Source organism: Muntiacus reevesi, chromosome X, assembly GCF_963930625.1.
Source record: "Muntiacus reevesi chromosome X, mMunRee1.1, whole genome shotgun sequence".
Classification (NCBI taxonomy): domain Eukaryota; kingdom Metazoa; phylum Chordata; class Mammalia; order Artiodactyla; family Cervidae; genus Muntiacus; species Muntiacus reevesi.
In genome coordinates this window covers 119,582,495-119,608,195 of record NC_089271.1, presented here as the reverse complement: position 1 = coordinate 119,608,195, position 25,701 = coordinate 119,582,495, and the positions used below count along the sequence as shown (strand labels likewise).

The 25,701-nt window shown below is 39.9% G+C and overlaps 1 protein-coding gene across 1 annotated transcript in view; it reads left to right on the top strand.

The window, feature by feature from the left end:
- The first annotated feature begins 994 nt into the window (after window positions 1-994).
- The window catches only part of STK26 (serine/threonine kinase 26), a 69,223-nt gene continuing 44,516 nt past the window's right edge, over window positions 995-25,701 (top strand). The window contains exons 1-2 of the mRNA XM_065916175.1: window positions 995-1,117; window positions 1,220-1,370. Of these exons, the coding sequence (XP_065772247.1) occupies window positions 1,329-1,370 (42 nt within the window). The 5' untranslated portion in view covers window positions 995-1,117; window positions 1,220-1,328. The remainder of the gene's footprint in view (window positions 1,118-1,219; window positions 1,371-25,701) is intronic.

Sequence of the window (25,701 nt, the reverse complement as noted above, 5' to 3'; positions counted from 1 at the left end):
CAGAGCCCCAACACCATGGTGGGTACAGTCCTACAATAACCTGCAAGTTAGGGAACTCCATTCTCACTTTAAACTGGCACTTGTGGTTTCCCAAAGGTGCCTTCCTAATGAGATGACTGCAACTGCTATTATTATTTTTAACCTCGTTACTGTTAGGTTACTCTCCGAAGAGCCTGCCTCCCTGCTGGAGTGGAACTTCAAATGGGGTGGAGGCAGGGACTTGCCGAAACCACTGCCGTGTATGCTGAGTTCAATAATGCGTCCTGCGAATGACCCAATCTCATTTCCCAGGCCTCTATTTCCTCATTCATTTTTCTGCAGAGGTGCCATCTGTTTTCCAGCTCCCGTCTCTCTTACACGTGCTTGTGATGAGGAGAAGCCCCAGTCTGGTCGCCCTCCCCCACAACCCCCCAACTGGTAGCCCAAGAGGTAGGGGTAACCCCAGTTCTAAGGCACCTGAAGCCTGACGGGGGGCGGGGAACCCGGAAAGAGGAGAGCGGCCACGGCCCCCGCCCAGCGGGGACACCGAACCGCGGGAGAGAGCGGGGGTCCGCCGACTCGGCTCTCTGCGCCCCCGCCCTCGACCACGTCGAGGACTCCAGAAGGAATTCCGACACCCGCCAAGTTTCAACTCAACCCTTCTCCGAGGCTGCGCCGCCCGAGCCCTCGCGCGCCTGCCTGCAACGTGGCCGCGTCCGGGACGCCCTCGGACCCCGCGGGTCACCGGACTCTTCCCTTCTCTCTACAGGCCGGGCCGTGCTGCACGCCCCCCAGCCCCCGAGTTCTCTCCGTGGGCCAGGAGAGCCTCCGTCTTCCCGGGCTCCCGGAGTCCCAGCCGAGCCCCTTCGCAGCGCGGAGCCCTAGCTCCCCTGACACCGCCCGGCGGCGGGGCGGGGGCAGGGCCAGCGGCGGAACCGCCCCCAACCGCCTCCCCGGCCCGGCGAGCGGGCGGGTGGCTGGGGCGCCTCCACCTCCTCTTCCTAAAGCGGCGAGGCGCAGACGAGCGGCATCACTGGAGCCCAGGTCCCGGCCACTGCCACACACGGCGCCCGGCGCTCAGGAGCAACAGAGGCGGCAGCGGAGGCGGCGGCCAGAGCGGCGGGCGGGCGCCGGAAAGGTAGACTGAGTCCCGGGGAGCCTCGCGGCGGACCGCCCCCCTCCCGGCCCCGGGCCGCGCGCGCCCCCTGCCCCGTCAGCCCACTCGTGTGTGTCCTTCCAGGCCCCGGTCGAAGAGCCTGAGCGGGCCGCCGACCTACCCCCGGAGGAGGAGCCAGTCGGAGCCCGAGGCGCCGCCGCCGCAGCCGCCGCGCGGAGCCGCTTTCGCCTTCATGGCCCACTCACCGGTGGCGGTCCAAGTGCCAGGGATGCAGGTGAGGACGCCCGGGCCGCCCCCGCCGGCCACGTGACTGCCCGGGAGCCCGAGGCGCGCTCCACGCTGGGCGCCGGCGACGAGAGGCGGCCCGGGGCTCCCCCGAGCGAAGCCGGGCCGGGCGCTCCGGCCAGGTGACCCGGGCGGAGAGCTCTCGGTGTTTCCCGGCGTGTAAGCTAGGCGGTGCAGGGCGCCGGCCGGGCGCGGAGGCACTGGGGCGCGCGGCTCGGTGGGGATGCCGGGGGCTGGGGGGGCGCTAAAACAGGCGGGGGCGGGACACCTGCGCCGGCTGAGCTGGTGCGCTTGGGGGTGGGAATGGAAGCACTTCACTTGGGAGAGATGGAGGTGTTTCGGAATTGGTGGGGTAAAACGCAAGTGGTGCTTACACACACACACTCACACTCACACACACACACACACACGACACAAGTTGGGGCGGAGCAAGGCAAGGGGGTGTCGGTGGTGGCGGCTTTGAATTGGGCTCTTCCTGTGTGCGTAGAGCAAAGAGCGAGGTGACTTTTTTCCCCTTTTGGGGCTGCTGCTTCGGGGCCAAGTTGTGTCTCGCTCCCCCCACCGGGCCCAGCCCGCAGTGGGGTGTGAGAAACGCACCGTCCTAAGTTAGAGCAGCGGAGGTGATGACGCTCCCGCCCCCGCCCCCTGCCTTTCCCACCGGAGGGCTGTGGCAGTGTGGTCGTTGCAAAGCTTTTTGTCCTGGACGACAAGATATTACGGCCTGGGACCTAACTTTTAACCTTTTACATCTGACCAGCTCTCCCCCCTTACATTTTCATTTTATTAAAGCAGAAACAAGCAATGTCCACAAACTTTCTACATTGTTAAGTTTTTAAATCGGTGCATTTCAAGCTATCTACTGTTATCCAAGTTGAGTAGCTTTTAAGCATTCACGTTTTATTTATTTATTTTTATTCCTTTGCTAGACAGCCTAAACACCCCTACTTATGAACAGGTAAAAGACTAGAAACACTTAAGCCTCATTATCTTCTAAAAATGTGAAAGCAAACGTTTTCTAAGTTCAGAAAAAATGTTTAGTAAATAGCTTATGTTGCTAGTAGAAATCAAAGCGCCATGGATTGGGGCCTCAATTTACTAAATAATGCATGGAATTCATCTTTAAAAAAAAAAACAGTTGGTTATATTTGATGCATGATCACACGAAAAAAGTGATTTTTAAAATGCTTTCCCCCCAAAGGACTGTTTGTATCGGACATATATCTAACGTAGGACTTATGTGTGTCCTAAGCACCAGGCCTTTCAGCTAAATATAGGACAAGTCTGGGTTGAGTCCCAGGAAATCGATGTGTAGTTAATAAAAAAAAAAAAAAGAAAAGGAAGCAAAAGGGAAAGGTTAATCCATTCAAGCTTTACAAGATGCCTCAAACTTCCTTCTTCTCACGCCACCCCCTCCTTCCCCCCAGCCACTGCCCCTCACCCCATTCATTCAGTTCTGCCTTTGATTATATCCAGAGAATTAGTAGTTTTCCTTATCAACTACAGTGTTGCTCTGTCTGATGTGGAAGAAAGTGGGAAGACTTTCCCACCGTGCTCTCCTTTCCGTCGGGGAGTAGAGCAGTCCGCCTGTGAAGTTCGTCTCGGAGTGGCTCAGTACTCCTCGTTCCTTTGTGTGCACGCGGTGCGTGCGTGCGTGCGTGCGTGTGCAGAGTGAGCAGCTCCCGATCAAGTTTGATTTTGGGAAACCCTGCGTGCTGAGGAGAGAATGGTTTCTGGTCTTTATTTCATTTGTCTTGACTTTATTTGATTTATATGGTTTCTGGTCCTTATTTGATTTGTCTTTATTTGATTTACATGTTTTAGGAACTCCTGCCTGTTCAGTATTTCTTCTGGCTCCTTGCTTTGTTTCATTATCTGAGTTCCCTATCTTTTGAATTTTTAAATTTTTTTTAAATCTTCATTAAGGTGGGTTAGAATGTGAGTCTCATATTTTAAATGATAAATTCTGCCTTTCACTTTATGCCTACCCGAAGTTGTGATGACTTGGGGAAGGGCAGTCATCTCATAATTAGCAAAGAAGAGAGGAATAGTTGTCACTGTCTCTGTCTGAATGAAATGGTAAATTCTTACCTTCTTATTTCCATACTCTCTGTAGATGTGGTTCTTAAGCATTTGGGTCAACAAAAAAGTTTTCCACAGTTAAAATTATGGGGTATCCTAAAAACAAATTTGATGATTTGCCGCGTGACTCTTGTGCCTAGACTACTGTGACTATTCTTTTGTTTAGAAGTGGTGAAGATGAGATGCAGGAATATATCACGAGCTTGTAAATTTTTCCTCGAGTTTTCTGCAAGAGTTAGGAGCAACTTTTAGATCTTCACAGTAGTGAGAAAACTTGAGTTAGCCATGTGTTCCTGAAATTAATGTATAGTATTTCCACAAATCAGGGTGAAGCGGTCGACCGGCCAGTAACTTTTTAACAGTTTATTTTAGGGAATTATGAAGATTGATGGAAAAATGATTTTTCCAGAAATAAAAACAAAATTACTTTATCCGCAGTGTTTTTCTCCCCCTGAGGAGAGACGTGAAGTCGAGCTACCTGTTCTATCACTTAAGATTTCCAGCATTCCTGGAAACAAAGAAATTTCTGTTGCCTCTAGTTTAAAATAGAAAAGAAACTTGGAGTGACGAAAGAAAACCCAGGATTTGGTTCAGTTAAAACCCTTCCTTATGAATTAGTTATTCAGACTCATATTGTTGATATTTCTTAATATTGTGGTAATGAAATTTTTACCATATTACACCAAATGTGAAGGATATGAATTTTTTGATGGTTAATTTGTGCTTGCTTTTGTAGTATATCACTAAAGGAATTTTCCATACCAGGAGCTGAACTCTTGAAAAAATATTTAAAGCACAACTTAAACAAAATAAACACAATAAGCCTGTTTCTTTCCACTCAAATATTTACTCTTTAATGATTTAAAACATGTTTTTTCTTTGAAGTTCACAGTTGTAAATCATACTTAAGTTTAAGATATTTCCCCTTAGAAACTGCATGAGTATTTATGAAGACAAGTGTTCTAAATTGGGTGTTAAATCTTTCATAAAGTGTGGGTGAGAGATGAAGTGAAATGTTGAATTAGAGTACTAAGTGTTATTGTTATGCCTCTTGTGAGAGAATTTTTTTAAACTTCCTGCTAAAGAATTTAAACATTAGCCTTCATGTATCTTTAAATATGATCAAGGTGGTACAGTTTTTAAATAGTTGTTCTTTGAGATCTGAGATGGAAATGAAGGGTAAGACTTAATGAACACATTATTGAAGACGTTTATCCAAGAGGTGGAAGACTTTTCCTGGCATTGGTAAACCTAGTTACTGGGTTCTGGGAAGAATACAGAAGTATACTATTAATGTCTGCCCTTAAAGATCTTAAAATGTTGTTGGGGAATTAAATCTAGTACATGAAACATGAAATAATGCAAAATCTATGATACTTACTCTGTAATAGAGGTTTTTGACTGGAAGAGTCGAAGTCTTGCCCCCAAAAGATTGTTAGGGTCCATATTTGAAGGGTATTTCCAAGCAGGGAAATACCCTGAGCAAGTGTGTGTATGCACACAATCTTGGTTCATGGGATAAAAATCACTTGGATTATGATGAGGAATTGCAATAGAGAAATAGTAGGGGGTGAGATTAGAAGACTTGATTGGGTCCAGATTGTGGCAGTTCTTGAATGCTGGGGAAGGGTTTGGCCTTCTGACTAGCCACTATTGCTAAATAAGGAAGGCTTAATGAGCAAAGTTATATATAGGACGAGAAATCTTAAGATTGGATGAATGGATGAAGTGGAGGATTGAGAGACTTCAGGTAGTTTGACCAACTGAGGCTACTTCAATGAGGGGGTCATATCTGTACAGATGCAATGAACCTTGCATTGACTGATTGCCTTCCATATGCCTTGTACTATGAGGTAGAAAATATAATCACTAGACTTAAAATTAGCCAGTTACAGAAGAAAGCATCGAAGCCATTGTGATGTTGAATATGGGGAACTAGGACAATTATGGTACATCCAAAAAAAGCTGGAAAGTCAGGGAGAAGAGCCAGATCTGGTAGAATATTAATGATTTCTGTTGTAGGCTTGAGAAGTTTGAGGTAACAGCAGAATGACAAAAATGTAGAGCTGTATGTCTGTTACCTTGACTGTGGTGATGGTTTCAAAGGTATATGTATATGTGCAAACACATCAAATTGTATACATTAAGTATGTACAATTTTTTGTATGTCAGCATGCCTCAGTAAAGCCAGTTTTAAAAATGTTCAGCGAATACTTGAAGAGATAGATCTGGAGCTTTAGTCATTCATAAGACATTTACTGAGCATTTACTTTTGGCCGATTTCTTTACTTGAAACTGAAGGATGGGAGCCAGGAAGGAGGGAGAGGACATAATGTCAGCATGTTGGAGTGAGGGCCCTCATGAGGCAGGAAGCTAAGGTGGAGGATTGGCTTGTAAGAAAAGGAATGGTGACTTAAGATGCATGCGGGGATGAGAAAATGCGTCAGGATCAGGAAGGAGTTAACTGGGGATGGGGGAGGAATTCTTTATTTAACTCTCCTCATGAAACCTCATTTGGAGAAGGAATTCAGCTTGGTGTCAGAATCTAGTATGGAGACTCTTACCTTCCTTCCACCTACTGAAGGGACTAATCAGCTTTGCAATTTGAGATAGAAAGAGGTAGAAAGCAGTGCTTGCACTAATACGTAAAGCCAAACCTTTGTCCTTGTTGGTAGGTGATTGATACAGAGATGTTGACTATGTTGCTCATGCTGGGAGAAGACCAGCTGAATCAGAATGATCAAAGACAGTTCTTAGCTGGGAGAGTTGGAGGTAGTTGCAAGGTGTGGGGTAAGCAGGCTAGGGGCTGAACAGTGAGTAAACAGGAGTTGCTCATGGTAGGACATGTACCTCGAACACTAGGAGGGTCTAAAAATGGCACAAGAGGACAAAGGTCCATCAGGTACCTCCGTTGCCTGAGTCATAGCAAATAAGAGAATATAATTTAGCTGGCACCTAGAAACCATTGAATATTGTCATACTGTGTTTTTTTTATTCTGCCTTTCATTTATTCAGTGACCTTGAACACACCATCTACAAAATGGGGACTAATAAAAGCTGTGTTTCCTTTGCCTCAATGAGATGTTATTAGGGTGAATTAACTATCATCTGTGGAGTATATTTTGAACTCCTTCATCAAAGGTGTTATGATGTATATGGGCAGTTCATTCTGCAAAACAATGCTAGACTAATCACATGAAAACACTGTCATTATCTCTCCTCACTCTTGCTTGGAAACCTGTGTTTTCCTACTGAAATCCAGTCTCCCACCCCCACCCCAAAACACCCACACAAATACAAGACCACCAGACCTGAAGTCTTCTGCTCAGCTTTGCAGACTTCCTGTTATCTGGCTCCTCTCTACAGATCTATACTTAGTTATTTCTACTCCCCAACAAGAAATCTGTTTTGTTCTACCATGCCAGGTACAATTCCGTAATCACTAAATAGCCAGACCCTACCTGATTTTCAAGGTCTCCATCTTACTTTCTCCATGAACTTTCTCTGAACATTCCAGACTACAGTAATCACTCCCATTTGCCAGCACCTATTATATCCCTTGTCAGTAGCAGACAGTCCAGTCCTTGGTTTATATACTGCCTTAGGTTTTTCCTAATTATATATGTTATACTTGTCTCTCAAACTAGGTTGTAAATTTCTTAAAGGCAGGGACCATCTATTTTACTTCTCTTTTACATTAGGTATGAACTATGTGTAAAAGTGTTGGTTAGTGAGTACAGTACATATAGACTAGAAGTTTCTGACTTTTTCCATTCTGTTTTTGTAAATATATTGTGTGATGCTTGAATTCTTGTAGATCGGGAAGGCTAATTTATGTGTGCACACTGAAGACATTTTCTACTTACTAAAATGCATTATACATGATCGGTCTAACAAAATATACTGGTAACTAATCAGCTGTCCACACACTGAAACTCTTATTCTCATCTTCCAAGACCTTTGAGAGAAAGAGCAGCCCTCATTGCTCTCCTAGTAACTAGGGCTGATTTCAGACAAATTTATGTCTTTGAGAAAAATAACCTTTTGTCCCTTGCCTGTGTCTCCCCCCCAAAAAAATACAAACAAATAAAACCTCTTTACTTCTCTGTCCCAGCTGTCATATTAGAAAGAATCTGATACATTTCACTGATAGTGAGGTGTCTTTGATTAATCCTCACTGTGTGACCTCTCCCATGGATGATGTCCCTCCCGCAAATCCCACATAATTCAAGCAGATCTTCTGAAATGCACATTCAGAGAAGCCAGCAGACCTAGGGCCAAGCAGATCCCATCCTTCTCTGTTCCTGCTTGTCTCTCACCATCACCTCTCCCCAAGAATAGAGTTGTACTCCCTGTCAGCCTCTTCTGGACTCATTCCAGCATATCTGACAGTGACCCACTGAGCTTTCTTTTCCCTTCATTTATCATATGGTCATGGAGTAGAATGACCCACATCCTAAAATACCAGATTAGCCATTGGTACAACAGCTTTGGATATTCTAGCAAAATATGAACAAAACCATGGTTCCCCCTTCCTGGGGACTAGAGTAAACAAAATTGTAGACAGCTTAGGTCTACAAGTTAAAAATATTCTAATTATCTTTTTTTAAACATCCCCTTTTTCCTTTGTGATCAAGTAATTTCATGAATGCACTGCTGAGGAAATCCAAGGCACTGTGTTTTTATCTTTTTCTCATGGAAAACATTTACAGAAAAAACTTTTCAATGTTTCGTAAGATCCTTGTAACAAGAGATGGTGTTCTTAGTGGTATTTTCCCCCTCTCCCCCTTTCACTTTTTTTTTAAGTGAGGAAAAATCTGTAAAACCTTATCAATTTAAAATGCGAAGGACTGAAAAATTTGTTTATTACAGAAGAATGGTGTGTGTAGCTGAAGAATAACAGTTGCTTTGAATCATAGAAATTGCCTACTGGATTTGAAATCCATACCACAGTAGATATGTTAGGGAATTTCTGAGCACACTAGTGAATTACTCTACCAGATTTCAGTAGAGTCTGGTAACACAATCCAAGGAGTGAATTTTTGGCAGGTGGAGGAAAGACTTCAAGGACATCTAGATGCATCCAGATTTTTCTTTGAAAATGCATTTTTGCGTCGCTCTGTGAGTGCCTTTTTACCCCCCTCCCCCAACTTTCCATTAAACCATTGGCTTTGGGACATATCACTTTACAGTATGTTATATTAAGCTAGGATTTAACTGCTTGCTGCACTATAGTATAAATAACACAGCAGTGGGTGGTGGAGAAGGGATGGGCAACATAGATAATCAGGTGGGGCATAAGTTGCTTTTAATGCAAGAAAAGTTGGGGCAGCTGAGCCAGTAGAAACCATGAGGTCATAATTTCTTCCTAGAACCTAGTTCATCATTATTGTTGCCCCCTAGAGCTGGAAAAGTTTCTGGACCCCCTAGTCACAATTTCCTGCTGCCTGTCTTAACTTTAAGTAGAAGCATAAAAGAAACCAACCAGCAAAGCGTGCACACACACTACAAAGTGTAGGGATAGAAAATAGAACTTTGACCTCTTGTGGTTAAGGGGGTTATAGTCAGTGAGTCTAGCGGCCTCGGGGAAAAAAGCGTACTTCAACTGTGTGCTTTTTAAGTGCTTCTGACCCCATGAGAAGAACAGTTAGCAAATTCATTATTTAGGGTCCTGTTTGTTTCTGTAGCCTTATCTCAGATCCTCTGTCTGAACTTTGCTCTGAGCCTTCCGATGTGCTCCTCTGTCAGTTCATGGTAATATAGTAGACTTCCCAAGTTGGATACTGGTGATCCAGGTTTAATGTTTTTACACGCTTAGTCTTCATGAAACACCAAGGGGTGATTTAAGCTGGAAAATTATTAGCCGCAAAGTTTGGAAGGCCTATGTGATGTAGGACATAGTGCTTGATACCTATCTCTGAGACACACAAAGTGTAAAGAAGTCAAGAAGTTTATCCCGTAACTTAAAAGATTAGACATCTGCACATTTAAAGATCTAACAATGAAAAGCGATAGTCAGTCATATAGTCATAGTGTTAGTTGCTCGGTCATGTCCCACTCTTTGTGACCCCATGGATTATAGCCTGCCGAGCTCCTCTGTCCTTGGAATTCTCCAGGCAGTAGTTATGAATCCCAAATGAGATAGAAATGGACATAGTAGCACTCCAAGGAATATCAAATTAAGGAAGGGAACTATCACTTCTACAGCGCCTTTATGTTAGGCACATGTGTTTTTGCCACTGCACTACATTGCTTCTAGGCAAAGCAGCCCTGAACAGACCCTTAAAGGAGAGTGGGAGACTGGCAGGAGAACAGGCATAAAGGGGCACATACAGAGTTCCTTCTATAACAGAGGTTGCCATGAACTATGTCAAGACCAAATTATGAAAGGCTTTGAATGCCAGAGGGCTTCCCTGGTTCAACTGGTAAAGAATACACCTGCAGTAAAAGGAAGGGCTACCCACTCCAGTGTTCTGGCATGGAGAATTCCATGGGGTTGCAAAGAATTGGACATGACAGAGCAACTTTCACTTTCTTTGAATGCCTGACTGAGCCAGTTATTTTTAACTCAATCTACAACAAGGTGTTCTTTTTTTTTTTTAATCAAGAAAGTGAATTGAACAAGGCAGTGGTTTATTGTTTGGTTTTGGAAGATTAGGCTTGTAACCTAACAGGCTGGGTTGGAGAAAGGCTAGATATAATAAGTGGATATTGTAATAGCCCAGGCTTTAGTTGTTCAGGGTGTGATCTAGGGCAGTGATGGTCAAGCTTGAGCATGTAGCAGAACTACCTGGAGGCTTTTTAAAATACAGATTGCCAGGCCCCAGCTCCAATGTTTCTGATTCAAGTAGGTCTGCAGTGGCCACGAGTTTGCATTTCTAATGAGATCCCAGCTGCTCTGCTGGTCTGGAGACCACTCTGAGTACCACTCAAGGAAGACTGCCAGACCTTGGTGATTGATTGGACATGGGAAGGGGGAAAACATGACAGTAAAGACTCAAAGATATGACTGAGTTTGGGAGAAAATGGGTTTATTTTTAAAACTGTTGAATTTGTAGCACTGGCCACACAACCAAGCAGAAGCAAGTAGTAACAGGTTAGTTCAGGAATGAAGAGGATGATGCAGAGTGCTACCTGGAGAGAGAGAGAGTAGATGAAATTGTGAGAAATCAAAATAACATGATTTTCAGTCATCTTTCCAAGAAGCTGAACTCAATTTTGTGTTAATTTTTATAGCTTCCAAAATCTCACTGTCACCCATCACTTCTGTGTCCCTTGATCCAGGTAGGTTTGACAGTTCAGTAAATGCTCTTACCTTCAAATGTAAGCACTTCTCTTAAGTACATGAAATCTATTTATGCTTATACTTGTGAAAATGCAAATTGGCTAAAGAGAAATAAAATGCCACTTTCCTAAATGCCAGTAAATGGCACTATTTACCCCAAAGATAGACATTTAAAAAACTTTTTCCAATTTTTATACACCTCATCATTTTTTTGGTACAGAACTCTTTTCCCTCACTCTATTATCCACCCTCACCCCACCTCCCAAAAAAAAAAAAACCTGGAAATATTAACTCTGAGCTGCTATTATGTCAAAAATACCCATTCAGTCATCACATTCCAAAGCCAACTTGTGTTTACATATGGAAATTCTTGGAGGGGAGAGGAAGTTACTTCAGAATCATTAAGGAAATATCAAACCACTTCCTAAATGGCCTTTCTGACTCCATCTTCTACCCTCTAAAATATTCTCTGTACCTGTCAGATTAATCTATTACCATCTGCCAACAGGTATCCTGCAGGAAAGCCTAGAGCTCAGTTTAAACAAAGGAGTAAGTAAGTAAGTAAGTATTAGTTGCTCAGCTGTGCTTGACTCTTTGCGACCCCATGGACTGCAGCCCACCAGGTTCCTCTGTCCATGAGATTTTCCAGGCAAGGATACTGGAGTGGGTTGTCGTTTCCTTCTCCAGGGGATCTTCCCAACCCAGGGATCGAACCCAGGTCTCCTGCACTGCAGGCAGATTCTTTACTGACTGAGCTACAAACAAAGGATTAGAACTGAAAATAAGAGAAGCAAATGAGTCTATTTAATGAGTTTGCCAACACCAAACAATGTGACCAAACTTGATCCTCCACTTCATTGACCAGCTTTGAACCTAAGTCAGTTTTCAATATCTAAAATGAACATACAACCAACCAAACCAAAATTATCCTTGAGAATCAAAGATTTGACACCAATGAGGATGTTCAAAAACGTGTAGAAATGAGCCTTTAAACAAACACATTTTAGGTGATGTTTAGTTACCATTAAAGTAAGTTCCTTAAGGGCTCTCTCCCCCTTTAAGGAATATAATTTGTTTGAGTTTAAAATTCTAGCTGTACCTTATTCCTCACATCTCTTATGGGGTAGCTGTTTCTTTTCCAGGATACTTAATTACTTTTGTGATCCATTTTTCATTACTCTGGATGGTAGATTATGCTTTTATTGGGAAAAATCTGTGGGGGCCATGTGTATATGCACATGCATTGTATATCATACGTGGAGTATATTTTGTGTTTGAAAAAATCTTCAAAATCTGTTCAAGAAAATAAGGTTCAACTTTGGCCAGTAATTAGTCATCTGTACCAATTTTAGACATAACTATTTAAAGTAGAAAAGTGCATTATCAAAATAAAAATGAGTAAAAGGATGGTCACTAAGTCCAAGAAGCAGAAAATTATGATTTGGCAATGTCATGTAAGACAGTCTGCATATAAAAGAAATTCAGTAAAATTGATGTAAAATGTATGTACTCAGTAGAAATTACAGTATCCATGGAGTTGCTAAGTATTTTTATTATATAGAAAATATATAGAATTCTTTATCACCTTTAAAAAGATTTATAAAAATAATACATATGTCTATATGTACCTATGTCTACACACACAACAGGGTTACCAGGATTTTACACATGTTGCAGTTTTATCATGACTAGTTCTTTTTGCTGTATTTAATATTTAAACTATTAATGTTCTTAAAGAAAATGGACTCACAGCGTATAGGAAACAGATCATGGTAAACAACTTTTAATGAAATTTAGTACCAATGTTAATCTGTTTTAGTGAATTAGAATTGAATTGAACATTACATAGGATGGTATTATCAAGATTCCCAATTCTCTGCTTAATTTCCCCCATAGAATAGGCTTGTAAAGAATCGTTGCATCAAAGGAACTGCTTTTGATAAGTATAAATCTGTTTGCCTATTAGTAAAATCAGAGGCATATGAGTAGTATACAAATAACTTCTGGTTAACAGGAACTTGTGATCATTGTCTAAGCTCTTATTTTGAAGTTATAATTGTTATGGTACTTTACACTAGATTTTAGGGTGATAGGGAATGGAGGGGATAGGGCATTGAATTCTGTTTCAGTGACAAAATCTTGTATAGGAGAGCTGCTTTAAAAAAAAAAACTATTTATCTCTTCATGAAAATGGTGACTGTCACTGAAAGATCTTTTTTTTTTTTTAGTTCTCTGTCACAGGCTTTCCAAAGGGCACATAAAATGAAAACGTGGGATTTGACTAGTTAAATAATGAATCAATTTTGAGGTTTTAGCATAGGTGACACCTCCATCGTCGTCTTTTTGGACTGTGATTTCTGGTAATAGCAAGTGAAAAAAACTATTACCGCTGTTGCTATGGATCTTCTATCTGCTGAGGTTCAGGCATCGTTTTGGAAGCTGCAGTGTAAACCCTGCTTAGGGAAGGTAGAATTTCATAATACCAGAGGATTACTGCTGCCTCATGAGCAAACAGAAAATGTAGGTGAGGGAAAAGGTGTTGGACTCTGGAAGAAGAGAAACAATATTTCCTAGGAAGGGAAAAAGTAGTCTTTTCCTTTAAAGATTGAGAATTCTCTCTATATTTTTTTAGAATGGGAAATTTCTCCACTTTCTGCAGAGAGGAGAAAAAGCTATCAGAAAAGGAAATTGGGGAGGTAATAGTAATTCATTTCTTTCTTGTTGCTTATGAGTTCTGTGATAAAAAGTTACATTTACATAATTGATTTGTTATGGCAAGAAATGTAGAGTCTTTTGGTTGGGAGAAAGCTTGTGAAAGACCAGGGGAAAGAGCTGACATCATAGGTGGTGGTTTCAGCTGCTTTTCGGTTTAAGATGTGCAATTTTGGTGACGTTCGTACTGGGCCAATAAATTGTTTCTAGACACTTGGAGTAATTTTGGGTGGCCTTTTCCCACCTCTGAAGGCAAAATGAATACTTTTCATTAACAAGGAAAAGTGCTAGATTATCAGTGGATTCTGTTTGACTAATTTGGGCTGTTATTTGGGGATGGGGGAGGGGAGGCTGAAGAGAAGAAACCTTTCTTTCCAATGACTGGAATTGATATTATTGTTACTTCTCCAGTGGGTTCTGACCTTAAAATTCTCCCTTAGGGAATGATTAAAACAGTTTTTGGGGGAGCATTTCAAGGCTGTGTAGCATCTCAGATTTACTTTAAAATAAGTTTGCCTAATGACTTTTTAGCACCAGCTGATTTATGTCTTGGCTGAGAGAAGATTTCTAGAGAAGCATGTAGTCCATTACTTTTTTCTGAGAAGACTGATGGATACCAAATACTGCGTTATTGTTGCCTTTTAACTCTCCAGTAACTTAAAAGGTGTAAATGTCTTCATACTTAAAAAACAAAACAAAAACATTCTATTCTGCCCAGAGATTGCAGGCCCCTCCCCACGTTCAGGGTGGAGACAGCTTTCTCTTGTTGTCCATCCACGTGCCTGGGTGTTTTGGGAGATTCCATCTGTATGAATAGAAGCATTTTGATATGATTACTTCTGGGTGTTATTTTTTAATAGTGCATCGTACCGTCAGAGTGTAGGCATGATCCTGATTGAAAGAGCAAGCACAGTTGTAGATGATTTTTTAAAAAACCCCTTTAGCTCAAAAGATGATCCATATATTGTGAAAGGATATTCTTATTTAATATGGCCACGTGATACCAGAGCTTGAGAATTTAATTCCTTTTTTTCTAGTAGGACACTAAATTGTTTTCTAACTACTAGAATGAAGAGTATGGTATGTTCTGTTCCTTTATAGCATGAAATAATGCCTGCATGCATCTCCTCAAATGTAAAACTGTGAGCCTTGTGGCTTCTGCTCAGGAGTCTGGACTAGGTTATTATTTATAAAAGATATGAGATCATGTATTCAAGCAAATTCTGAATTGGATGTAATTAATTTTCTACTGAGGCAACTAATGTGTAGTTACTTTTGTACTATGTGTAATTAAATTTGTAAGAGGTAGCGAGCGGGGCTATAATGTTTGACTTCTGTTTTGTACAAAATGAAGTTTCCTTGAAATTGTGAATTTTTCATTCTCCCTTGTAAATATTTTTGAATGCCTGTATTTTTTAAACAATAATAATGATCACCTTCTTCCAGTAGTGTTTCCAGAGTTTTGTTAATCTAATGCAACCTTTCTGCATTGGGACTGTCATTCTGAACCATAAAACAGAGACAATGATATGAGCGAATGTTTTCTCAATTCTGCCAAGAAGGACACAACTCGAACCATCCTAGATGCACTAGAGAGGAGTTTATTTATTACACACAGTAGATTTGGTAGAGCAACAGTTGTAAACTATAGCCAAGGGCCAAATCCTGAGTGCAGTCTGTCTGTGTGTAGGCTGAAGGCTAAAAAAGATTCTTTTTTTACATTTTTAAAGCGTTCTTTAAAACGAATATGTGACAGAGATCACAGACTGTACCTAGCCCACAAAACCTTAAGATATTTATGACATGGTCCTTTATAGAAAAAGTTTGCCAAACCCTGTCTTAGGGCATGGAACCTCATTGAGAATTGCTGGAAGGAAGCAATTTATAGTGCTTTCTCTGGGATTAGGGATACAGCAAGATATTAGGAAAGTTTCTCTTTGTTGAGGTAACTGACTTGTATATTGGTCTCATTACTATAATGCTTAATTCAAGGAAGGACTCCAGATCATAGTAAATAGGGAGATGTGTTCTTGTTTTCTAGACAAAAATTATATTTAATAGTTGAATGATGTGGAAAGTTGTGTTGGAAACAATAATGAATAATTATGTATGAGTATATAAAAATATATTTTAGTGTTTTTCTTAGTTTCTACAAGAAATACAAGTGAATTTTAAAGGACTATAAGGGAAGGCAGTGATTGCTTTTATCACTATTTTAAATTAAGGGACTATATCTATTAGAGAAGGAAAGTGAATAGAGAGTGTTAAGTGTCAGATATAATCACATTTGTTTCCTCCTTGTACTGAATAAGGGTCTTCACCCTACAATTAACATCTCAGGTACCTTGTCAGTAGTAAGAAGAATAGTACTTAATCAAAAATGCATTCAAATTATTAGATCATAGCATATGAAATAATCAGGCTGCACCAAATGCCACTTAACTACTTGATTTAGTGGGGGAGGTGCCATCAGCCATAAAACATACATTGGTAAATCACAAAATTACCAAGGGAGAAAAAGACCAGCAGGCATTCTTTGTAATTTGCTGCTGATTTCCTTTATTCCCGTATTCAGTTAATCGTGAAGTTTTTAGCAGTGTTTTCTTCTTGGAAAATGTCAGACATCATCCCTTCTCTTATCAAGCCATCCTGGCCTCTTGTCACTAAGTACACTTGAGGCAGTGTGCAGACATAATGGAACTACCTGAAACACAGACTTTATTTTTTTACTCATCTGCTGAATGCATTCCGTAGCTCACTGCTAACCTGCTCAGAAATTCCCAGGATGGGTGAGTCAAACGAGGCTGCTGGGATGATCAGGAACAGCTTCACTGGGTGGCTGAGCTTGCTTTAAGACTGGATGGCTAGAAGGAAAGGAAAGGAAGGAAATGAAATTAGACAAGACAAGAAAAGACAAAGGAACTTCTAAGGCTGTGTTTTCCAAAATCTTTTATGGGTCCTTTTGGGGTGGGCGGTGAAGATTTGTTTGGTGAACGGTACTTTATCTCTGGTTAGGGCTGTAAAATGATAGGGTACAAGTCAGCTCAAGTTGTAGATCACAGATCTTTTCGGGTAGCGTACTGTTCAAAGCATTTTAATTACTTTGAATTGCTCATCAAGCTTATTTTGGCTATGGCAATTCAAAAACTAATTAAGGAACGTTGCCATTTGTCTCCATCCTGAGGTTACTTGTTTGTCATTGCCCTCCCCACCCCATCCCCAGCTAGAAAACTCTCATTATAAAGTAATAAAGACAAGTATTTTATAAAGATCACTTTCAGTTCTAAAATCCTGTGATCCTCTAAAGTTCCTAAAAAGATCACATAGTGTATTTTTTTGGAGGAAAAAAAATCTGATTTTGTACATGTATGCAAATTCTATACATGTATTCAGATTTCGTACTGGATACTGATTATCTTTGTTGGAGAATTACAGTTTTGTTGATTGCAAAATGAACAGGACCATATGTTTCAACTAATAAAATATATTATCCTTGCCATAGTGGTATGGAGAATATGTAGACAGCCTTATATTTATAGTAGTATTTCTTAAAAATTAAAAAATTCAACTCATATTAGTAGATATCTCTTGATTTCAGTAGCATTTACCCCTTTACTTGAAAATTATTTTTTCTAATATTGTGCTTTGGTAACATGAATAGATTTCAGTGACGTCAACACAGATCAATGGGGATTAAAAACTGACTGGTGAATCTGTACCTTTAGGGGTAGGGATTAGAACATTCACAAATGCTGTTGACAGTGGGGCAGGATAGAGGTTGGGTTGAGAAACTTTAGTTCAGGGAAAGCTGATTAACTTTGAGAAGATACTAATTTATAACAAAAAGAAGACGAGTCCTCTAAGCTGAAATTCTTTGGGAAAATGGAAATATGGCAACATGTAGGGCTTTATTTTTTTGTTTTTTCCAAATAAGCTGGTACTTCCTATACAGAGGAAAGGGAATAATGATAATAAAATCATCATCAGTGAGGATGTTGAAATCTAGCCCCTGTTTTGTTAATGTAACAAATTTGGTGATGCAAGGTGATTTCTTATATATGTTGAGTGTATCAGGGTGCGAGGCACAGGGCTCACTTTTATGCTCATTTATGGTAGTTTGGCTTTCTCTGGTGGCTCAGATGGTAAAGAATCTGCCTGCAATGAAGGAGAAAGTGAAAGTGTTAGTCACTCAGTCATGTCCGACTCTTTGCAATCCCATGGACTGTATAGCCCGCCAGGCTCTTCTGTCCCTGGAATTCTCCAGGCAAGAATACTGGAGTGGGTTGCCATGCATTCCACCAGGGGATCTTCCTGACCCAGGGATTGAACCTGTTTCTCCTGCATTGCACACAAATTCTTTACCCTCCGGGCCCCCAGGGAGCAATGCAGGAGACCCAGGTTCAGTCTCTGGATTGGGACGATCCCCTGGAGAAGGGAATGGCTACATACTCCAGTATTCTTGCATGGAGAATTTCCATGGACAGAAGGGCTTGGCAGGCTAACAGTCCATGGACTGCAAAGAGTCAGACATGACTGAGTGAATGTCACTTTTTTCTTAGCTTAGGTTTTCATGTATAACTGTTACACCCATACATCCAAATTTACTTAGTTTTGAGTGTATTCCTATTTATTAATACACTGCTACAATTATTTTAAAGAAGTAGATGGGACATAAAAAACAATAAACATTTTTCTTTTAGCCATGCACCCACCCCACCCCCCACACACACAAAAACACACCATGATATTTTTCACTTTGGGGAAATGAAAAGTGGGAAATGAATTGTTGAAAAACTGGAGACCATTCTTTTAGAGTATTCTATAATCTCCTCTCTGGTCCATTCAAAGGGTTTGACAAGATTAAAATTGTTGGCTATTGACACCAGCATGCCATTGGTATCATTTTCTTGGGATCAAAGAATGTTAAAGCCAGTAGGACCCAAGAGATAAATTTCCTTAGCCCTAAGATTCCGCTGGGTAACTCCCTGCAAATACTATTTGATTAAATTCGTTCAAAGTATAGGTTTGATTAAAGAGAGAAATGTTGGAGGGAAATTATACTGCAGCCACTTTCTCATTAAGAATGAAAAGGTAAGTCTATGTAAAATTACACTTTTTCAATCAGTGTTAATTTTCTAAAAGAACTCATGGTATTAATAATTTAGTGCTGTGCTTACAAGCTTCAAACCTATTGATTTTAATTGGAGTTCTGCATCAAGAAGGAAGATAGACAGTGAGCAAATCAATTTTATTTTAATCCAATGCATTTTAATAAGTGTGTTGAAGATTCACCATAACATTATCCATGATAGTTCGATATTTGCTCTAAGGGGCCTCTACCTTAGATTCTATCCCAAAGTGTTTATTTCTGAAAGTGCTAGAATGACATCCTTTAATTTTGCCTCCAGTATGGATAGCATAAAATGAGGCTCTCAGCGTTCATCATGTTAAAGTGCCCTGTGTGGATTTGATTAAATAATGCCCTGTTTTATCATTTATATATTAGCAGAATCTTTGTCTTCTTTTCACTGTATGGCCTGGTCCCCCTTTCCAAATGAATATTTTATAGTTAGAACTTGTTATCAATCCCAGAGCATATTTATATAACATACTGTCTATTCAGTAATAATCTCTTTAGTTTTAATCTTAATGCTTATGGTTAAACCTGATCCTTGATTGAATTGTGCATTTCTTTCTATATGTGTTCAGCCCAACTAAATTAAAAGCAGTGTTCAGCAGAATGAGACACAGACTGTGGCTCTTTGAGGCCTCTAATCTTTACATTAGTGTATGATATCATGCGAAACTCTCCAGGACAGACAGTAGTCCTGTGACTCCGTTTGATAGTGATTACAGATGTGCTTCCAGAATCAGATTTGCATATGCCACTAGTATGCATCCTTTTGTGTATGGTTCCTGACAACTTTTCTTTGAGTACAGTTCCATATTATTTTAAGAATTGCTTTTTTTGCTACCCAAAGAGCTGCCCAGTAGAAAGGAAAAAACTCAAAAGTTGTAACTTTGCAAAGTTTTTGTCATGTCAGTCACATGTGGGAATAGGAATTGACTTACAATCTCGTACCTGCTTTAACATCCTTCAGTTGAGTAAATGTTATCTTCTTGTGCTAAAAGTCAGAAATCAAATACAAATGGGAGGATAACTTCCTGCCAAAGATTTCATCATAGGAGGGCCCACAGGTAAGCACCCTGAAAACATCCAAGAGCTTCAGTATACAAAATACTCTTCTGGGTGCTGTGAGGGCACCTGGTGCTTAGTGAGACAGAGCCCCATCCTTCATGTGTTTACTCATGAGAAAATAGAAAGGTCATGGCAATGAAAGAGAATGCAAAGATAATGAAATGCTGCTGTTGGCGGCTGAAGCAAAGGGCTGTGGGAGGGCGGACAGTGAGACAGTTGATTCAGTTTGGGTGATCAGATTCCCCTGGGGAGTTTGGAATGTAGTTTTCTGTTTGTTTGTTTGTTTGTTTGTTTTAATTAGAGATTCAGATATCCAGAGGAGAGGTTAGGGTATTGTTGACTGTGAAAATGGCATGACTCAAAGGCTCAAATGTTAGAAAGTATTAATAGAATTGTTCCCCTTTGGGCATTTACTTTTGTTGGATGTTCTGATTCTGTGTATGGGCAGATATAAATAATTTCATTAGTTTCTGTGTGCTTCTTTACTTTGCGAATAAACTTACAATGAAAAGAGAGGAAGACTAATGTAACCTTAGGTCCTGTATGAGCTGAACTCCTGGTTCCCCTTGACTTCTTTGGAGCAGTCACTCATGTATAATGGGGCACGGCTAGTGTGAGGGGGCGGGAGGTCAGTCTGGAGAGTAGTTCACTCTGCTACTCTTTGTCCATTCATCCTTGGCTTCTGAGCCTGCTTCATTATAGTATCAGAGCGTTGGAATTTGAATGCAGCCTACTAGTAATTCTGAATTTCCTGCTGCCACAGTGGGATAGTTTATACTTTCAGTTGAGTATATTACTGTAGAATTGGCCATGTGGCCAATGCTAGTTCATCCCTTACTTTAATGATTGCTTCAAAAGTAGAGTTCGGAGACTTTCCTGGTGTTTCAGTGGTAAAGAATCTGCCTGCTAATACAGGGGACGTGGGTTCTATCCCTGGTCGGGGAACTAAAATTCCACATGCCAGGGGGCAACTAAGCCTGTATGCCACACCTACAAAGCTCGCGCTCTAGAGCCCACATGCCGCAACTACTGAAGCCCACGTGCCTAGAGCCCATGCTCCATAACAAGAGAAGATACTGCAGTGAGAAGCCCAAGCACCACAACTAGAGAGTAGCCTCTGCTCTCTGCAACTAGAGAAAGCCTTCACACAGCAACGAAGACCCAGCACACAGAGAATAAATAAATAGTAATAAATAAAATTAAAATTTATTTAAAAAAAAATTAGAGTTGCGATCTGTAAGTGATAGAAGAGGGGAACAAAGGGATTTGGCTTCTAGAACGTCACTAATTTAGTGTCAGAACAGTAGGGACTTAACCGATCACTGGGCCCACCTCTCTCTCATTATACGGATGGTGAAACTGACATTTAATTGCCGATTTCTTGTAATTTCTGGGGTAAGCACAATTATGCCAATTTTGCCTGGCCTCTCTGCTCTTTACCTCTGTAATACTTCTAAGAAACCAGATCTTTTTTCCCTTAGAATGGCTGTAACATCACAGAGAAATGAGCTAAATGATGCAGTGGAATCTGCATCCAGCACTTATTATGATGACAACCTTGACTTTGGTTATTGAAAGAAGAATGTGATTGTTTGCAGGATGTTTCCTTCCCTTTACCTATGGATGTAGTTAAAGATTTAAGGAACTTCCACTCCCACAGAGCTAGTAAAAAAGACAAGATTAGTTATTTCCTTTAATTTAAGAGGTCTTAGATCCAAAGATGATTTACCTGGCTGAACAAAATAATCTGACATTTCTACTCTCAATTAAAACAATAAGAATTTAAAGGTCTGGGAAATGGAGCTAATAAATATGCTGCTTGTTATGCCTTTGTTTCTTACTTGAGGATTTATAAGATGGGGGAAGTTACAATTAAATTTCTTCTCATTCTTTCTGTAGTTCACTTTTCTTAAGAAAAATGTGGCATGTGGTAAAGTGACAATAGAATCAAAGAAATGTTTCATTCTTCTTTACTCAGTATAAATTGAACTGTCTTACAAACAGATGTAAAGAACTGCATTCTTCAAATCCCAAAATGTGTCCTGCTTACTTCATTGTTCTTTTCCTCTGATCTGAGCTTGGGTGAAAAGAAGAATGCAAGTTAGGAGGCAGAGGAAGCTCTTCTCTTATCCTCTCTTGAGTAGGAGGAATTAAGATGAAGGAATATTATCAATTATGCTTTTGTTCTTAAAGATGAAGTAGACTCAAAATTATTAATCAGAAGAAACTCCTCAAACTGCTATGTTATTCATAGAGTTGTGTCAAAATCTTTTGTAATAATTTTAACAAAGTTATCCTTTACTAAAATATTTGCATTCCAAGTATTTTCACTAATGAGATACACTTAAGAACAATAAAATAAAGGGAAGATGAAAAAGTACTTATAAAGTTAACTTTATTTCTGCCTTATGAACATATTTTTCTTGTTGCTGTGCACAGTATGGCTGAAAGTTTAAATTGTTGCCTTAAGAGTACAAAATAATACTATGTGAGACTTTTGACTTTGTGCTTTGCTATTAAGACCAGGACTGCCTTGTTGCTACCTCATTCATCTCAAAACTGCCTTTTAAGTGGGTGACTAAAGACAGGAACTCAACTGTGAGTATATAAAATGTGGTCTGATGACCACAAGGAAGCCCAGGGTTGTTTTAACTATATCTCTGACTACATTTCAATTGTCATTATATATACATAAAATATAACAATTTTACTTCTAGTTTATGTTACAAAAGCAGGTTATAATTACCTTTGAAAGATGTGAATATTCCATAAAAGTAGGTTAACCAAAAACATTCTCCCTTATGCACTTATATATTTTGAGCTGTCACAAATATAGAAATACAAACTCAAATGACTGACCACCTCAAGAGATTTGACTTCAAGCCCAATTCTTCATGTTCAATTTGAAACACATACAGACATACTTAATTTTTTTTATCTTAGTTCTTATTCTGTTATATGCAAAATGTAGTGAAGCTAAATATTTTGCTTCAGAAATATAAATCACAGAAGTCTCAAGAATTCCATAAAATTTTATCAGGTACTTGTAATATGAACCTGAGATAAGATAGAGAAGTACTCTGCTAACATCACATTCTTCAGAAATTAAGAAAAATTTATGAGGAGCTTGTTTTATCCTTCTCATTATTAAAATAATCTGAGTACTCACATGGTCATTTGAACAATTCTATGCCTGTATAAAACCTAGCACAAAAGTATTGTCTTTATTCTTAGATAATTTCATCAATTTGAGGGTCTCACACACTGAACAGAGCTGAAAGCCATCGTGCTAATGGTTACTGAAGTCTACAATAAATCACTGATAAAGCTGGAATTGGAGTTGTTGGCTTCCAGACATTGGGTCCTCTGGGAATCATGGTATGGCATACCATCGCTACCTTGCCTCCCACACTTTAAAGGCTAGTTACTGACTTGGGAAAAAAATGGGCCAGAAAGTCAAGATTACATATGAGACACATCTCTGTAAGATTGTAATATGAACTGTTTGGTAATTGTGCATATATACAGAGATCAATCAGTTGCACAGTGGTTCAGACCTTTTAAGAAGTCTTGTCTCAAAGAATAGGAAAGTTCTATTTTAAGATTTTCAAATTCTTTTAAGATTAAAATGTTTTTTTCAGATTCTTTGAATGTAGGGAAATTATTACGCAGATATTGGATAGTTGTGTGATCTGTGCATGATGGAAAAAAAAATTTGGTTTTATAGCCAAAGAGTAGAGTTTAGGTTACAAATTAATCCAAGCTGTAGTGAAAGAACCTTATACTTAAGAATCAGAGGACTTGACTTCAAGTTTGAGCTTTGCCACTAGTTATGCCTTATGTCATTGAACAATATATAACCTCGCTAGACTACAGTTTTTCTCCCTGTAAAAATACGTTTTGGATCACTCTAAATTCCTTTTATCTTGCTAAATTCTTTCCTTGCCAAATTCCTGTTCATCCCAGAGACTCTATAATTCTTTTAATTCCAGGATTTGTTTCCTTTTTTAACTTCTCCCTGTCTACCATCGTGACTTCCCAGGTGGTGCTAGTGATATAGAACCCATCTGCCAATGCAGGAAACATAAGAGACGCGGGTTCAACCCCTGTGTTGGGAAGATCCCCTGGAGAAGGAAATGCAACCCACTCCAGTATTCTTGGCTGGAAAATCCTATGGACAGACAGAGCCTGGTGGGCTACAGTCCGTGGGGTTGCAAAGAGTCGGACAGACTGAAAGCGACTTAACACAGTGCATGTCTACCATCATTTTGACATAAATGGCCTTAAATTTCGTATCTTCTGTTTGGTGGTATTAACCTAGGACACAGAAGGCATACAATAAATGCTTGTTGCTGATAGTGGTGATAAGGAGTTGCATTAAATGACCATTTCCTTCCAGCTCTAAAAGCCTGTGACTGTTATTGTTCTATCCAAAGAGAAGTCTATTGTGCTTAGATCATTATAGCACTTAAAACAAATGATGTCCTGTGGTATTGAACTCAAGCAGTGCTAAGGGGTAGATGACTGTTGACTTTTAATCTTTCTTTTTTTTCTTCTGGCAATATCATTTTTATTTAAAAAAATTTTATAGAAGTATCATTGATTAACAATTTTGTGCCAATTTCTGCTGTACAGCGAAGTAACCCTGTCATACATATACATGCATTCTTTATTTGTATTCTTTTCTGTTATAATTTATCACATAATATTGAATGTATTGAATAGTTCCCTGTGCTATACATTAGGAATTTATTGTTTATCTATTTTAAATGTAACAGTGACAATTTTTAAATGTGGTCAAAATAAACAAATTCTTGGTTAGGAAGCATACAACAAACTTTTGAAGCAGTGTTCATAGGGCAATTGAAAAATCTTAACATAATAATAATAAAACAAATTGAATTTGAGGCTTTTGGAATCCCTAGAGAAAGACTTACATTTCTGTGCATTCTGTATTGTTAAACGACATGTAATAGTATAGACGAGAAAGTAATCTTGAAAAATATTTCCTCTTTAGCTTAGGAGAACTAATCTGAGCAATTTAAAGAGTGTATCTCCAGTTTTTAGTACATTGTTAATGTTTTTAGTTACTCTCTGTGGTTCACTGTCCATTCCTTCTGGTTGTTACCACTTGAGAAGTTGAAGAGAGTAAGAGATACTCCTTTCTAAGCCTGGATAGCATTAGCACATTCTTTGCATAATTTCCTGTGTACCCCTCCCCATTAGTGAGTCACCGGTAAGCCTACACACAGATCTTTCTTTGTAAAGTGCAAGAAGTATCTTATAGCCAAGAATACTCATAGTATAGATTTTACTAAGGTTGGGAGGCAAGTGCAAAACGTAGTTTGAGGTCAGCCTTGCTTACTGCTTGGTTTCTGAAGGTTCTTTCACCTGAACTCAACCCTTCCTGGTCAAAACTTCAGAGAAATGTATCTTCATTTTCCTAAGTCTATTATGTTTTCACTTTCAGTTCCAGACTAGAGGGCTTACACAGCTACATCAGATTTAAAGAAACTAGATTCTTCAGCTTTGGTTCTTACCCACCTTTGGCTTTCCAGATCTTCATACTGCTAGAACTTCAAAACAAATTTTAATTCTGCCTGCAATTTTCTTGTTTCTTCTAATCACCTAACGTCCCCTGATGGTGTTCAGGGCACAGTAACCCCAAAATATAGCACCTTGACATGTTGAATATTTTAACTTGAAGGAGTTGCAGAAAGACTCCCCCTCCCCTGCTGCCTTAAAGATGGGGAGAGGACCTCTCAAATGATGGTTTTATGAAACCTTCGTTTGAGAGGTCCTCTCCCCATACCCAGATGGAAGGGGCATCTTTATCTCCAAAAACAATGGGATGCCAAAAAGCATCGGAACAAACAGGTGTTGCTAAGTTTCCCACATTTTGCTGTGTTGAGCACATACCCTTTGCCCAATCACTCTTTCCATGATGTTCCACTCTCCACTCTTCATCAAACTTAGCATAAAACCACACAGGTTTAGCCATTTCTTTCAATCTTAGTTTCCTCACGGAGGTTAAAACTTATAAAA